The sequence below is a fragment of the Lycium barbarum genome, chromosome 3 (assembly GCF_019175385.1).
Source record: "Lycium barbarum isolate Lr01 chromosome 3, ASM1917538v2, whole genome shotgun sequence".
Lineage (NCBI taxonomy): Eukaryota > Viridiplantae > Streptophyta > Magnoliopsida > Solanales > Solanaceae > Lycium > Lycium barbarum.
Genome location: NC_083339.1, coordinates 127,734,380 through 127,750,792, shown reverse-complemented (window position 1 = coordinate 127,750,792; position 16,413 = coordinate 127,734,380). Strand labels below are relative to the sequence as shown.

At 37.9% G+C, this 16,413-nt stretch overlaps 1 protein-coding gene across 1 annotated transcript; it reads right to left on the bottom strand.

Moving 5' to 3' along the window:
* Positions 1–422: 422 nt before the first annotated feature.
* Positions 423–1,663, bottom strand: LOC132631318 (putative F-box/kelch-repeat protein At1g20790). The gene is given in 2 exon segments (XM_060346903.1): positions 423–1,346; positions 1,349–1,663. Coding segments are annotated over 2 exon segments (1,206 nt in total). The 5' UTR covers positions 1,631–1,663.
* Between the last annotated feature and the right edge of the window lie 14,750 nt (positions 1,664–16,413).

Sequence of the window (16,413 nt, the reverse complement as noted above, 5' to 3'; positions counted from 1 at the left end):
TAGAATTGGACTAAATTGCTTCTGAATATTTATAATATAATAATATCAATTTCTGGAAGCATTTTAGTTGCTAATACTTAAACCAATCTTTCTGCAGAAGGAGGTGAAAAAAGTCACTGAATTGGAATTCAAACTGGAAGGTTGAAATCAAAAAGACTGTAAAATTTGTCCTGTTTTGATCACTTCTGCATTTTGACATTAGTTGCATGCTATATATAACTGGTTTGTCTGAAGCCAAAATCTTGACACCACAAAGATGCGATGCAGCATCTCTATGAAAATCCCGATTGGCTCAGTTGGGATGATATGGTAGAAAATGTTTTAAACATAAAAGAGATTAAATTTGAAAGGAACGGCTAATCCGACCATAAGTCTCATTTAGGGAATCGCAAGAACTAATAAAATACAATATTGAACTGAAACTAACTGGTACCTTCAGTAATAAATCTTCTGAACACATCTAACTTTGCAGCGATATATGACAAATGATGAGTGTTTACTATTTCCGAGGGCGTCGCATGAACACTAGCTAATGTTGGTTCGAAGGAATGCAGGGGATAATTAACTATGTTCAACACTGGCGCTTTCCTATACTCACTGATCTCAATATCATACTCGTATAGGTCATACATTGCCGGGGGATGTTCTACCACGAAAAACACCTGTTTGCTGTCGATCAAGACCGGAAAACCATTAATAATTCCGTCTGAACTGGAAATGAAGTTTTCCAACTTGTGGTAAACGTTCCAATTGCTGCCATTATCATAAGAAGCAATAACAATGGACTTCTCGAATATGCAAACAAGAGTAAGTAAACCTTGTGCCACTCCTAGCCATATATCGCGACCAATCAGAATTTTACCATTATCAGAATGATCAATAAACTCCGGACGGTCAAGTATTATAGCCTCTTCTTTCTCTGTATCATAAGCTATAACACTACCGTCGCTTCTGAGCCAATACAGAGAATTGCACCAGTAAACAGGTGGACAGCCGACGGCCAAATCACTGAAAGTATTGCTTCTCAGTTGGAATTCACGCCACAAGCCAGGTTGCTTCGATGAAAGTACGTGAAATTTGTAAAATAGGTTGGGATTTTCAGCCAGCTTACTGATGGTTACCAATGTATATTGATCTGACCTCGAGTAATCAACAGCTAGGCCTGGAAAACCAATCATCATAAAAGTTGTAGGCTCGGGGTATGGCATCAATTGGTGCGCGCCAGTTATCGGATTGAAAATACAGTAGACCTTAGTTTCCTCAAAGTCAAGGAGAATGAGACCCTTGCATGAGGCCAAAACTTCAACGTCATCGGGTAAAGTCGTCTTACGTTGAGTGGTTGGGATATGGTTTAGGAGATTTTGTGGAATTTTCTCATTGAACCATTTGATGTATAGATGAGTTGTGTAGAACAATCCATTTCACGTTGAAGCAAAGTTTGGGAAAATTTAGGATCAGAAATGCATCTATTAAAATTCTTGCTTACAACTTTACATTGAACTGCAAACTTCAAGGGCAAGCGAGAGACAATCTCCCCAACTATTAAATCATCTTGCAATCCCTTACTTACTGATATACTATTGCTTCCCTCTGCTCTGTTGCCGTTTCTCAAGCCCTCAACTCGTTCCATTTTTTTTTTTTTTTGAGTCTACAAAAGAAGACATCAAATGTTTAACCTAAAACAAGTCATTGTTTTTATTGGTGTTACAAAATACAAAACTTTATCGGGGAAATCTCCAAAGTGATTCAGAAGATCCTATGAACAATCAATGAACATGCATCCTATGAACAATCAATGAACATACATATCAGTAACCCCACATTTTGGAAGATCATAGAAAAATGCCATATTTTAAAATCTAAAACATAATTAGAGATAGTTAAAACTTAAACATATAATTAACGAGAGACTACTACTACTATCTTAATAAAAGGAGAAAGAAAAGCAAGGAATAACAAAGAAAAGACAGAAACATACCTATTTTTTTTGCCTCTTGTAAACCAGAATTGAAGGCAGATGTTCGACCATCGCAATATATATAATATAAGTGAAAACAATAGCAGAAAAAAGAAGTTTTTCATTCAACAGTCACATCCCTTCATATGGAACTATAACTGTTCGTAAACGATGCGTCTTTTTTGGTTTGGGCTTTGTTAAGCGTTTGGAGTTTTTTTTTTTAGTAGGGTAAATCTTTCTTTTTTCAATAAGTCCGGTAATTATGTTTTTAAGATTAGAAGGGTATTAAGTAATTTAACTATGAATAAATAATTCTAGATGCATGAATAAGTACAATTTTTCGTAAAGACTTGTTTGTCGAAGTCAAGATGATTAAATATTGTCTAACCTTAGAAGATTAACAATCAAATTTTAACTGGATGCATTTTTTTAACTTATCTTGCTTCATGAGGTATAAACATGTTATTAAGCGTATTTCACTGCAAATAGGCTACCTTGAGATTATTGATCCATACGAACGATATTTGTGATTTTTTTCGCAAGAAATATTTTTAAAAAATTCAAGAAGCAACTTTTATTTGGTGTATTATTTGGTACATTCATTGATACATAACATATTTGTTTTCACTTGCTTTCTTGTATTCTCAAATTTGTTTGTTTGTATTTGTTTTAAATTGTTCTGAATATTCAAGTCGCAAAATTGAAGAACATTATGTGTTGAAAACCAGTGCATTGGCGGTTTAAACTAATTCTTCTCTACATTTTCGTGCCAAAACACAATCCTCACTGGTAGCACGAGTAAGGTATCAAACAGGGTTATAAATTCTCATTTTTATTGTAAGTAATCAAATGAAATATTTTCAACATTTGATCATCCCTTATAACTTTATGCTATTTCTTTGGTAACTACGCAATGGCAATATGTAGAGTCTCCATTCGAGCTACAGATAGCCCCAGCCTCTTGAGCTGGTTTGCATTAATTTTTTTCACCCCAAACTAATTTCTTGTCCCATATCAAAAAGTATTTTTAATAAGCTCAACATCTCTTGAATCAAAAAAAAATTCAACCTCAAAGATAAAACAATGCGTTACACTTATTTCTATTTAATCATACTTCACAGAGTGACAGAGGGTCACCTAACTATTGTTTTTTTTCACAAAAGTCACTTAACTATCGTTTCTAACACAAAAGTACTTAATTATGAGTATACTAACACAAAAGTCATTAAACCACTTTCCCATGGTCCAGTGACAGGAACATTTCCGACTAGATTGGATTTTTTTTTCTCAAGATTGTTAAATGACAGGTTCAAGTAGATCTTTTTACTACTCCCGTGGAATGAGGAATTGTCTCGGATAGGTTGTTCGAGGAAAGATCTAACAACCATAGATTCTCCAAGCCTCCTAAATCAGGAATGGTTCCTTGGAGAGAGTTTTTGTGCATATGGATTTCCAGCAAATCCGAGGACTTCTAGGGAGGGTGGCATTATACCAGAAAAGTTGTTATGAAAGAGTTATAAGACACATTAACATGTGTGAGATTTGAAAGAGTCAAGAGTTGCTCGGGTATGGTTCCTCTCAGATAGTCTTTTCAAAGCTGCATATACTGCAGATTACAGTTTCCTAGAGTGGGACGTATGCTTTCCTCTAGCTTGTTATATGAAAAATAAAGATACAAAAGTTTACTGAGGTTTCCTATAGAAGAAGGGATTACACCTGTCAAAGTTTGAATCCAAACCTGAGATTTCCCAAGTTTTGTAGGCTGCCAACAGAATCTGGAATGCTGCCTGTTAGATGGCTGTAACCCAAGTAGAGTAAATCCAAGCTCACTAAGTTTGAGATGTCTTTAGGTGTGATTCCTCAGATCTGATTCCCCGTTATAATTAGCCTTGTCAAATGGTTTGACAGGTTCACTGTGGAGTGGGGAAAAATACCTACAAACTGCTTAGTCCAATACGTAGGAACTGAAGTTTTCTGCAATTGGTTAGATGATCTATAACTCCGCCTGTGTGAGCTCGCTCACATTGCCGGTCCCAAGCCCGGATAAAGGAGGAGGGTTGCCGAGGGTCAATCGGAAACAGCCTCCCTACCCGGGTAGGGGTAAGGCTGCGTACATCTTACCCTCCCCAGACCCCACTATTGTGGGATTACACTGGGTAGTGACCAAGGTTAGATGATCTATAAACTTGAGGTCATTAGGTGCACCATTTCCAAGAGAGTTACCAAAAACATTGAGCCACAACAGATTTCCTAGTTTACTAAACTTATCGGTTGTGTTCCAGTGAAATTATTTTGAGAATATCAAGCTGCAGCAGTTTTGTAGCATTGGCCAAAGAGGAAGGAATGGAACCAACAAAGTGATTATGCGCTAAATGAAGTCTCTGAAGATTAGAGAACAAGCTGCCTATATCGGGTCTGGGATTACCAGCAAAGTTGTTGTAAGAAATGGACATTAATTCGAGAAAGAACAAATTGTACAATGAAGAAGGTAACTCCCCTGATAGTCTATTTACTGCTACTCCAACCGCTCTCAATTGGGTCAATCAAACTATAGTATCAGTTACGTGTCCTACTAAATTGTTATATGATAAGTGCAGCTCTTGTAAAGATGCTAGATTTCCTATAGAAGCAGGAATTGTTCGTACAACAACAATATGCCTAGTGTAATCACACGTGTGAGGTCTAGGGAGGGTGTAAACAGGCATAGTTCCTGTTAGATTGTAATTACATGGCCGAGGTATTCCTCATTAGTTGGCCAAAAGAGCACTTAAGACCTTTTTGCATACGGTGTATGTTCTTTCATGATATCAAACACTGTCTCCATGTGATACAAATGGTCCTCCAATGATTTTCTATAAATCAGGATATCATAAAAAAAGACAAGAAAAAATTTTTATAATTCACTTTAATATTCATTTATAAATCAATAAGAGTATTTTCCATTGAGTGGTCAAATGATAACAAAGGCATAACTACAAATGAGAACAGGACTGAATCCATTCAGCTGATGCTGCCTATATTTTTGAGAAGCATTTACTTTTCGGTTTGAAGTCATTTGCCCCGTATTAAATTTTTTCAAGAACTTTAGTTTACTAAAAAAAATATGATTTAGAATAAGCAGAGACATGTTATGCAAGCGGTAGCTTTTATTTTGTTTATTCATAAGACACGGTTAGACAAGTTTTAGAACTATATTATAATTTAGTTGTTCCTCAGGTCCAAATTCAAGCCGAAACAAAAATGCTAGTGAGTGATTTCTTTTCATGTTACCATGTATCTGGTGTAATAATCGAGGTGTGCGTGCAAACTAGCTCAACACTACCATCATTAGAAGCGAAAAATAGGTATTTCGGAGGAAAGGTGGGACAAAATTGGGTATCAACAACTTGTCCCTCTTTGCCCGGTAATGATGAAAGAATTTTCGGGCAAAGACGTTGACTTAGTAGCCTATTTTGTCCCGGCTAAAGGATTTTGGAGGACTAAGGGTAAAGAAAAATTTGAGAGGATTACGGCCGAACTCTGATCTCCGAGTTGTCTACATATCTCGGGCTGCATGAGAATCAGGCCGTGTGTAGTTCTGGGATGACTACGACCCCTATGAATAACAAATCCCTATTGCTGCGAATCTTTGCAAAATATTGTCCCAGTGTCGAATTATGATGGCACTGGGTATTATGGTAGAACTCGAAAATTCTGCTGGAATGTGAGCGGGATATTTGGAGTTGGAGGCGAGTGTTCGAGGTAGATCTTTGACCCTTGTCGGAAAGTCTGCTTTCTTTCCCGACGCATTGCCCCAGTTCGCTGCCGAAGAAATAGTTCCACGTTGCGCTAAAGCTCCTGCGAAGCTTAAAACTAGATAAAAATAGTCAGTAAAAATAAATATCGAAAGTAAAGTGATGTAAAATAAGCCCATAAAAAGATGCAATGATTTAAATAAATGATAGCCTTTGCTGAGGCTAATGCAAATGAGATTCTAGGCCGATGATTCATGAGAATGACGCCTTTGGCGATGATTAATGAGGCCTTAAACCGGATAGGCTATTTAAGCTGAATGATTCATGATAAATGAGGCTTTTAAAGTTGGCATGATGAATGCCTTCGCAGGGTAGCTGAAAGTAATAGTGCAATGTATGTGCGATGCGTTTGCGAGCATTCGCAAGACATTTGAAAGTAATAATGTAATGCAGGTGTGGTGCGTCTGCGAGCATACGCAGAGCATTTGAAAATAATAAAGCAATGCAGGTGCGGTGCGATGCGTCTGCGAGCATACGCAGGGCATTTGAAAATAATAAAGCGATGCAGGTGCGGTGCAATGCGTCTGCGAGCATACGCAGGACATTTGAAAATAATAAAGCGATGCAGGTGCGGTGCGATGCGTCTGCGAGCATACGCAGGGCATTTGAAAATAATAAAGCAATGCGGGTGCGGTGCAATGCATATGCGAGCATACGCAGAGCATTTGAAAATAATAAAGCAATGCATGTGCGGTGCAATGTGTCTGCGAGCATACGTAGGACATTTGAAAACAATAAAGCGATGCAGGTGCGGTGCAATGCGTCTGCGAGCATACACAGGGCATTTGGAAATAATAAAGCGATGCAGGTGCGGTGCAATGCGTCTGCGAGCATACGCAGGGCATTTGGAAATAATAAAGCGATGCAGGTGCGGTACGATGCGTCTGCGAGCATACGCAGGGTATTTGAAAATAATAAAGCAATGCGGGTGCGGTGCAATGCATCTGCGAGCATACGCAGAGCATTTGAAAAATAATAAAGAAATGCAGGTGCGGTGCAATGCATCTGCGAGCATACGCAGAGCATTTGAAAATAATAAAGCAATGCGGGTGCGGTGCAATGCATCTGCGAGCATACGCAGAGCATTTGAAAAATAATAAAGCAATGCAGGTGCGGTGCAATGCATCTGCGAGCATACGCAGAGCATTTGAAAATAATAAAGCAATGCAGGTGCGGTGCAATGCGTCTGCGAGCATACGCAGAGCATTTGAAAATAATAAAGCAATGCAGGTGCGGTGCAATGCATCTGCGAGCATACGCAGAGCATTTGAAAATAATAAAGCAATGCGGGTGCGGTGCAATGCATCTGCGAGCATACACAGAGCATTTGAAAATAATAAGCAATGCAGGTGCGGTGCAATGCATCTGCGAGCATACGCAGAGCATTTGAAAATAATAAAGCAATGTATATGCGGTGCATTTGAAAGTAGTAATGCATGTGCAGTGCAGGGTATTTGAAACCAATAGGAAAATTTTGTGCATCGATACGTTTGAAAGAATTTTTCGCAAGACTCAAGCATTAATTCATTGCAAATCTTGAAAATTGTTGATACTCGAGAAGCATAATTGTTATAAGAAAGCTCAAACCGTTCGGCGTGCCATCCTTGCAAGACTGTACATATTTTAGCTTCCGCAACTTGGAAATCTGCATCCAAAGAAAATTTGTAAGTTTTGGGAGGGGGTTGATTCGCGTTAACTTTGAAGATCTGGCTCTTGGCGCTTCATGCCTCCAACTTTGTCTGGACTTGTAACCTCCGCTCATTCTTAAGTCTTGACCAACTAATAAAACGATCTGATTGAAAATCATATTATTTCAAAATAAAATATGCATAGTAAAATATGTGTATAGTGATAAATAATTTCTGCTGAACTTGGAACGGTGACACATTGTGAAACAAAGCGAATGCCTTTTCTCCGAAGTTTTCCTCTGTTTGCTGACCACAACTCTTCACATCTCTCGATGTCGCTTGTGATGATGCTCTTAAAAATTTGTCCCAGTTTCTGGCATAGGACGATGTGGGACTTTAAAAATGACGAGACCGAGCCTGACATAGGCTGCCTACGTATCCCACTAAGGGAATCAGGTCAAGCGTAGTTCAAATTACAAGCAGAAATAAAATTGAGATTTTCTAATAATGTGACCGAGACCTATGTAGGCCGCCTACGTATCCCACCATGGGAATCAGGTCAGGCGTAGTTCATGTTACAAGAAAAATAAAATTGAAGTCTTCTAATAATGAGACCGAGCCTTATATAGGCTGCCTACGTATCCCACTAAGGGAATCAGGTCAGGCGTAGTTCATATTTAGAGGTGAAAAGAAGTCCCTTAATGTAGAAACATCGAGAGGACGGTGCTCAATCCGTGCAAACTATGGTACAAGGCGGTGCTCAACCTTTGAGGAAACATCCAGAGGGCGATGCTCGGCCCATGCAACATATAGAAAGCGGTGCTCAGCCTTTGCAGAAACATCCAGAGGACGGCGCTCAGCCCATGCAACATATAGAAAGCGGTGCTCAGCCTTTGCAGAAACATCCAAAGAGGAATATAGCAATCATAGCGCAACCTATTATGCACGAGACCTCTTTTGTGCCAGAGGTAAGCCTAACGCCAAATATTCGAGATTAGATAGATTGATCCAAGCCATTTAATTGAGACACTTGAGTTTGAGAATAAAAGGCCAAGTTTCATTGAAATAACAAAACGAGTACGTTGATGAGACAAGTAAACTAAAAATACATAAAAGATGATATAATGTAAACGATCCTAAGACTCGGCCTAAATCTTTTGCATTTGATCACGCTTCAAAGATGACAATGTAGCATACTAGACTACAAATCTCCACTTTCCGGATTTTTCCAGTCTCCACAGTATCATTCGTCCGGCAAAGTGCAAATGCTTCTCGCCTAAGGACAGCAAGATCACCACCTTTAGTTTGGAAAGTTAAAAATCAAAAAGGTTATTTCTTGCTCAACACAAACTATCATATCGAGCAATACGAATAAAGCCTAACATATCAATTCTCTTGCAATCACTCATATGCCTCAAAAGGATATGTATCACTTACTGAATGATTCACAAACACATAATCAAACAGATCAAAGCACACTGGTAACCTTCGTTCAAGTACCATACGTTATATATCTTGTGGAATTTAGCATAGTTCCCTAAAGAAACTACAAATCAACTGATAAATATCAATTACAGCAGTATGAAAGCTTAAGTAGCAAATTCCAATCTTCTAAAGATAGGCAAGAAAGATTGATATTACGAACAACTAAGACGAGAGATTGTATTAGGAATGAAAAATTAACTAATTCCCTGATTGTTGATTATTAAATGAAAGGCACTTGAAATTTCTTTATTACACTCCCACACCCAAACTGTGACTACTTTTAGCTCTTCCCACTATAGATTGCTTTTCCACCAATTCAAAGATAAATTCAACTTTCTCACATCTCTGATATTGACCAACCGCATATAAATTGGAAAACATTAACATGCTCTTAATCCTCTCTATCACTTGTCTTCCATGCAAAAGTGACTTCAAACATTCTTGTGTGTACAAGGTTGCACATGTTCACCATCCATGATGGATTTTTGCTTAATGCTCAACGAACAATGAATAGTGAACAAAGGTGATTTCACACACTATGGGACACCACATATAACTTTTCCCTGGAAGAGATACCAAACGAAACAAGAAAATGTCATTTCAAATGGATGGTGAAAGCAGTTTGCTCAAGGTATTGCATTTCAAACTTCAGTAAAAGCATAACGGCCCTTTCCTTTCGGGCAGCAACAACATTTAGCCTCCAAAATCATATATTTACTAAAGATGCAGCCCATAGAGTACAAGGACAAACTCATTGAAGTGCAACAATAGTTTATCAAATATAACAGCTCAGATGAAGCATCTGTTTGCTTTAAAGCGCAGCAGTTGTTGCCCTTTAAAGTGCAGCATTGGGACACCAATTCAGCATCTGTTTATTTTGAAGCAAACAACTTAGCCACCAACATGCAACAGCAAACTACATAGGCCATAGCAATAAATAGCCATCAATAGCAATTTGGTTAAGAACTAGATCAACTATAACATTAGTTCCCAAAACTAAGTGTAGCAATCTGTTCTTTAGATAACATAGCAGCAGCAGTTTTTTTTTTTTTTTTTTTTTTTATAAATCAAGAAAACACTGCAGCAATTGGCTCTAGACATGCGGTAACAGTGACCTCAAAGCTCAAATAAGGCAGCAACGGTTTTGCACATGGTCCAGCACTTGTATCAAGTGTAGTATCAAGTGTAGTAGCAGCTTTTATTTTTTGCAAATGTACCCTTAAAGTGCAGCAACATTTGGCTTGAGATACAACATCTTGCTTGCCTCGAAATGTAGCTCTCACTTGCAATAAGACGCAGAAATTGAGGACCAGGTAGCAGCAGCAAATTCACTCAAAATGGTGGCATTTTCAGCCTCAAATATGCAGGAACCATTCAGACAAAATGCAGCAAATACAAACCGAATGGAAGCAGCAAATTGACTCAAAAGATAGTACCTTTTAGCCCCGAAGTACAACAAATATTCAGCCCTAACGCAGCAAAAGAAAACTCAGCTCAAATGCAGAAATAATAAACCAAACATAGACATTCACTCAAAAGTTGCAGCAACAAAATGATTTAAAAGCCTTCCCCTATTATCTTCATCAAATGTAGCGTTAAGGTATAGAATCTGTTAAAGTCTCAACTGGACACCAAAGTGTTGTATCTAACTTCCTCAAGTGAACCATTCAGGTGCGATGACAAAATACTCCCGGGTCAGCGATCAGCAATAAAAGCACCTCAAGACCGTTTGAGATTCGAAACTCCCCCAAGTCATGCATAGAAGAAAGGGGTGAAGGAGTATTCGGCAGATGATTCCCAGCAAAACGGTAGCAAAATAAAAAAATAAAAAGTATAATTGCCTAGTCTTGGTTCAAAATAGGGCAGAATGATAAAGAGCTGGAGTTCCCAGGATCAACAACAATGAATGGTTTCGTCCATATTTAGCTCATAACTCAACCAAGAGTTTCCAACAATTCAACAATAAAACAACACACTAGTCTTTTGAAATTAGAACACTTGGAAGAAACTTGATTTCTCTGGGGCATACTTTAAAGTATAGCATTGGAAAATAACAGGAACAACATGCATTCCAACAGTTTAATACATAGGATTTTAGCAACTAGTAAACCAAACCATATAAAGGAGTGCATCAACTCAATAATGGGGCTTAAAGAAAATATGAACTTTCAAGGACTGGCCATAAACAATAAACAAAGCAGCAGGCTTAAGAGGCTAAGGCAACAAAAGGGGAGCTCCCAGGATCAACAACAAATTCATGCTTATACCATCATTAATCTATACTTTCAAAACTATTGGCTTAAGAATCCTCCTACCACACTTGACCCATTTTAGGTTTCATGACACCTAAGGGAAAGAGAACACTTAAACAGATTTCACGAAAACAGGGGCAACATCATATATGAAAACCATGGGCAACATCAGAAATATAATTGCAACATCTACTTGTTACCATTTTTAACAAGACACTAGCTCAACCACAAGCTAGGCAGCATCTATTTTGCCCCGAAACTTAAAGCAGCAAATCAACAACTAGTAGTAATAACAGGCAGCAGTACGGCCTTAGAAAGGCAATCACAATGAGCCACAAAATGCAGCAAACAAATTGTCACAGAGCTATAGTTAAGTGCAGCATTTGGTTTAAGAAATCAACATTTATTTGCAGTTAGCAGCATTGATTTAATCCCAAATGGGACTTCTCAATACAACCAGCAGCTTTTCAAATGTGCAGCAAACCAGTCCATGATATTTGAGTTTTGGAGAAGTCCCTCAAGTTATGAAAAGAACACAAGGGGTGAAATAATATAGAGAAGGGGAGATGCAATACTGTCAAACAAGATGCACCACATCAATCAACTTGAACCAGTCTCACACGTGTTCACATCTATGTACACTACTCAACCTATACCTTCCATGATACTCAGAGGCAAAAAGAGTGAAACACATACTGGAAATTTCGAACAGACCAGGGAAGGGCATAAGAGATGCTTCATATGTCAATATGGGCATCCATTTTGGTTTAGCATTTGAAACATAGCATACAAATAGAGGGCGGTGGATCAGAGTTCCAAGAGACTAAATGGAACATTATGTTAACTTAAAGCATGCACAAAAACAGGAACCATCTCTTCCTATATTCCTAGGGAACAACACATGAAATATTCAGACCACTTTGGGAGGATATATTAAGCATGAAAGATAACAAAATGGCATGGTTTAAACTATCCTAGTAATAGGAAAACATATTAGTCTATCAACTTTATGACCTGAGAGTGAAAAAAGGGGGCAAAGTCCAAAAGCAGAAATGCCAAGCAGAACACAAAACTAGTGATATATAGTGCCATCTTTACAACTCTAAACCCATCTTCCTTAATAACAAGCTATATTTATGCAATATCCCTCCTTCCTCAGAAACTTAGAGGGTCCCATAGGAGTGTGATTCAACATAGAGGAATCCCAACAGCTTAGGATCAACAGTACTAGCCTGAGTAAACTCAAAGCCTTTCCTTGTCTTTCTCTAGACCTAGGTAAGTCACTCTTATCCTATCACACCCAAGTGAAAACCTCTTAGGTCTCTCTTATTCATCATGATCACAAACAATCCATTTCTTATTTGTAGTGATTTACTTTGTTCCAACCATTTTCACATTGGGCTCAATTTAGATAGGCAGTCTCACATGAACAAATATACAATTAACATCCTTCATTCATAATCTACAGTGTGACATTCTCTATCTCTGGTTAAGGGCAATTGGGTATTTAAACTAGATGCATCAGTTTTATTTCAGAGCAAGATGCAAGTTTTTTTTTTCACGCTTAAACAAATAGAACCTCAGAGTATAGTATTATCACAGGATCCTTGGGGTATTAAGGCAACACACAAGGCATCGAAGAGCAAAGGTGGATAAGTGCATAGCAAAGGTAGCATCAGACACATGCATTAATTATTTTAAGCTTAAACAATCAACAAGAAGATCTCATACAAGTATCTACACTTATTCAAACATACAAATCACTGACAGTCCCAACCAACACACGTGTATAGCCATGGAATATAAGAGGATGCCAAAGAACATACAGGCTATCCAGGACTGAGTTTAGGATATAAACATGCATTAAGACTGTATTGAGACTATGTCAAACTGTGATTATCTAAAGTGAATATTTGATAGGCATGAATGACCCAATGAGACTCATAACATTGAGACACATAACCAAACAAGCACTCTCCAATTAGACTCCTAACATTGAGACACATACCCAAAAAGCATTCTAGTTCGAATTTAATCTGCATCGATCTCAGGCAAAATACATATATGCTTGAACAAAGCTAGGCTAAACAGATATGAGGCATGCTAATAACCTAGCACTAACTTGAACTAACACATAGTTAAAGAAGGAATTTGAGCTCAACTTAGCATACTTGTAATCATTTAAAAAAGCATACCATTGACTACAAATTAAACCAAATTAAAACTAACATATATTAATCACATAAAAAGGATTAGTTAGTACAGAAACCATACGCATGATAACCAAATTTATCTAACAACCAGCTATACTAAAATATATAAACAATCAATGACATATTGAAGATTCGTAACTAAATAGCCAAACAACTTCAAAAGTCTAGACGTGGTGTAGCTTAATAGATAAACACTCAAAACTTCATAGATAGACACTTAAACTAAGGCACTCAAACGAAATGCAAATAGAATGAACAAACATTTACTGGACTGAATAGCTAAACTAAGCAAATATGCGACAAAAACTGACATAGACTGACTGACAAAGCCAATGAGCACACCAATTCAGGTCTGATTTATACTAAACAGGTCTGTTACAATTGAAAAAATGAACTAAACAATCCCTATCAGCTGAGTACTCATCTAATTACTAGACAGATCAAAGGTTTCAATTGTAACAGACCTGAAACTCAAGTTTACTCTTCCTTTGCATTTAAACAAGTCGAAGTTGTGACTAAAGTGTATTAACATTTGAAAGAGTATTCTTATCAATTTTAAGATATTGCTAATCCTCACAGCTTTAAAACTAAAGAAGCCTCGATACTATGTTGAATACTGTTTCAAACATATAAATCTAATCTAATCTAAAACACATTAAACAACGCACATAAAGAACACATAATGCTATACTATGGCAGAACTATCCTACAAAAAAAAAATGATTCCCAAACTTGACATGTCATGATTGGGCTTGGATCCTTCTATCATTATCACGTTACACGTAATATGCTTGTTGGTCGTTAGGTTATGAAACCCGTCGACGATTTGGTAGGTTTCCTAATTGTGGAACCGATACCTAGGATCGACCCACCTAAGGTTTATGCATGCATGACTTAATAAAATTGGTGGCAAAGCTCTATCTTAAGTTTTCTAAGATTTGGCTTACTAGACACAAGGTTCCCGAGCGGACTACTCGAGTGAGAAGGCTACGCGGTCCCCGTTATTCGGGCACCCCGCGCATACGCCAACTCTCCTAAAATTTGAATTCTACGAAGAAATTTGCGGGTGCGCTAAGCACACCTCGCGTGTACGTGTGATAGTGTGAGTTTTCCAGAAGTGGAGGAAATATGAACGGAATGCCAGTTTAAGGAAAGCAGTAACATAGAAAACTTGTCATAATAAAGCAGTCATTTAAAAGCACATAAGAAAACAACAAAGCAAAAATAAAGGCAAAACACCCAAAACATCCAATTAATTAATTATTAACCTAAGTTGTTATGGTTAAGAACCTAAGTTTCCCCAGCAGAGTCGCCAAGCTGTTATACCCCCATTTTAAACGGGTTAAATTAGAGTACAACATATTGGTGATTCCTAAATTGCTTTGTTTTAAGGAGTCGCCACCTAATTGATTTAAGGTGAATTAGGGCACCTAATTATTAACTAAGGTAAAGCTAACTAAACCTCCGTTAATAGTCTGATTAATCAGTGTGATTCTAGGTAAGGGTTCTATATTATCCTAAAGGGAAGGGGTTAGGCATCCTTTAGAATCCGTTAACTACGGTTATCCGGCCAATCTTAGGTTAATTAATTAATGCTAAATAAGGTGCTTTGAATTTTAAGAAAAGGGCTAAGAAAGGTTGTTAAGGTTTTAAGGAAAATATAAGAATGTTGCTTAAAATAAGATTTAGAGAAAATATAATAATTTGCATAAAAGAAGACTTTGAATAATTTTAACATAAGAACTCAAATTGGTTTCTCCTTTAAATTTAACTACCCGTTACTACTAACATTATCCCCACTAATCCGCTAGGATTCATCTAATGTTAGGAAAACGAAACAAGGCAAAGCGTTAGTCATTCAATAACAAAGAAAAAATGCACAACGGAGCATAAAATAGAGGAGGAAAGGAATTAAATGGATCGGCCCATTTCAGGCCGATTGCTGTGCACTGTTGCTGCTGTTAAGGGCCTCGGCCCAGAATCGTTTTACACAGCTGACGGGGGCTGACTCGATAGAATGTTTTGTTGGGCTTTGGCCCAACATCGAATGCGGAAGAAAACATCGAATGCGGAAGAAGACGAGTTCCTCGGACTCGCACGCGGTGGTCATGCATAAAAACGAAAGGAAAAAGATTAGTATGTAATCGATAAATATGGCTAACGATAGACACAGAACATGCTACAGAGATCTACTTCCTGACAGATTAATACTTCAAACAAATAACAGATTAATAGTTCAAGCTGCTCTGAACTACACTACTATACTTGAATCATAGACATAATGGGATAAAGACTAGCAGCTAAATATACATGAAACTAACACTTCAAACTACCTTAAAACATTAACACGAAACATGAAGGCAAACCATTTAAGCAGCTAAACAATACAATACGGCTGAACCCGAAACAATGCTAAAAACGCTAATGCGCCTAAACATGCTTGCAACCATTAACGAACATAACTAAATAAGAATGACAACCAACACACATAAGCAGATATTGAACTAGTAATTAAAAGCTACCACCATACCATCCTAGAACACAAACAGCTATAAATTCAAGATAACTAAAAAGAGAAGATTCACTGACCTTCTTCGGGTGCAGCGAAGTGGGTGCGGAGGGTTTCCAATCTACTCGAACACTATCAAATCCGAGCCTGCGATGCTCGGATTCAAAGCAGTACCAAAGCAAACGAAAAACAAAAATTGATTTGGGTATTCTTGACCCGATATGCAGAAGTAAAGCTGATGTACTAATATTGCTTAGGGGGGATTTTGGCCACTGAAAAACCTTTTTTTTTAGACGAGCCCAGCAACGATTATTTATAGGATTCCTTTTTGTTTGAGCTAGGGTTTTCGTTTTTTTTTTTAAGAAGAGAGAGAGGAGCGGGAAGAGGAAAGGAGCGGGGGGACAGAGGGAAGTGGGAGAGACAGACGTGGGGGACAGCGGGAAGTGGGGGGAAAGAGGAGCGAGAGAGAGAGGGAGAAGAAGGAGGAGAGAAGAGAGAGGAGAGAGAGAGGAAGGGGGTGTGCGGCTGATGAGAATGGAAGGAACCTAGTGGTTCCTTTTGTTCAAATAAAATTG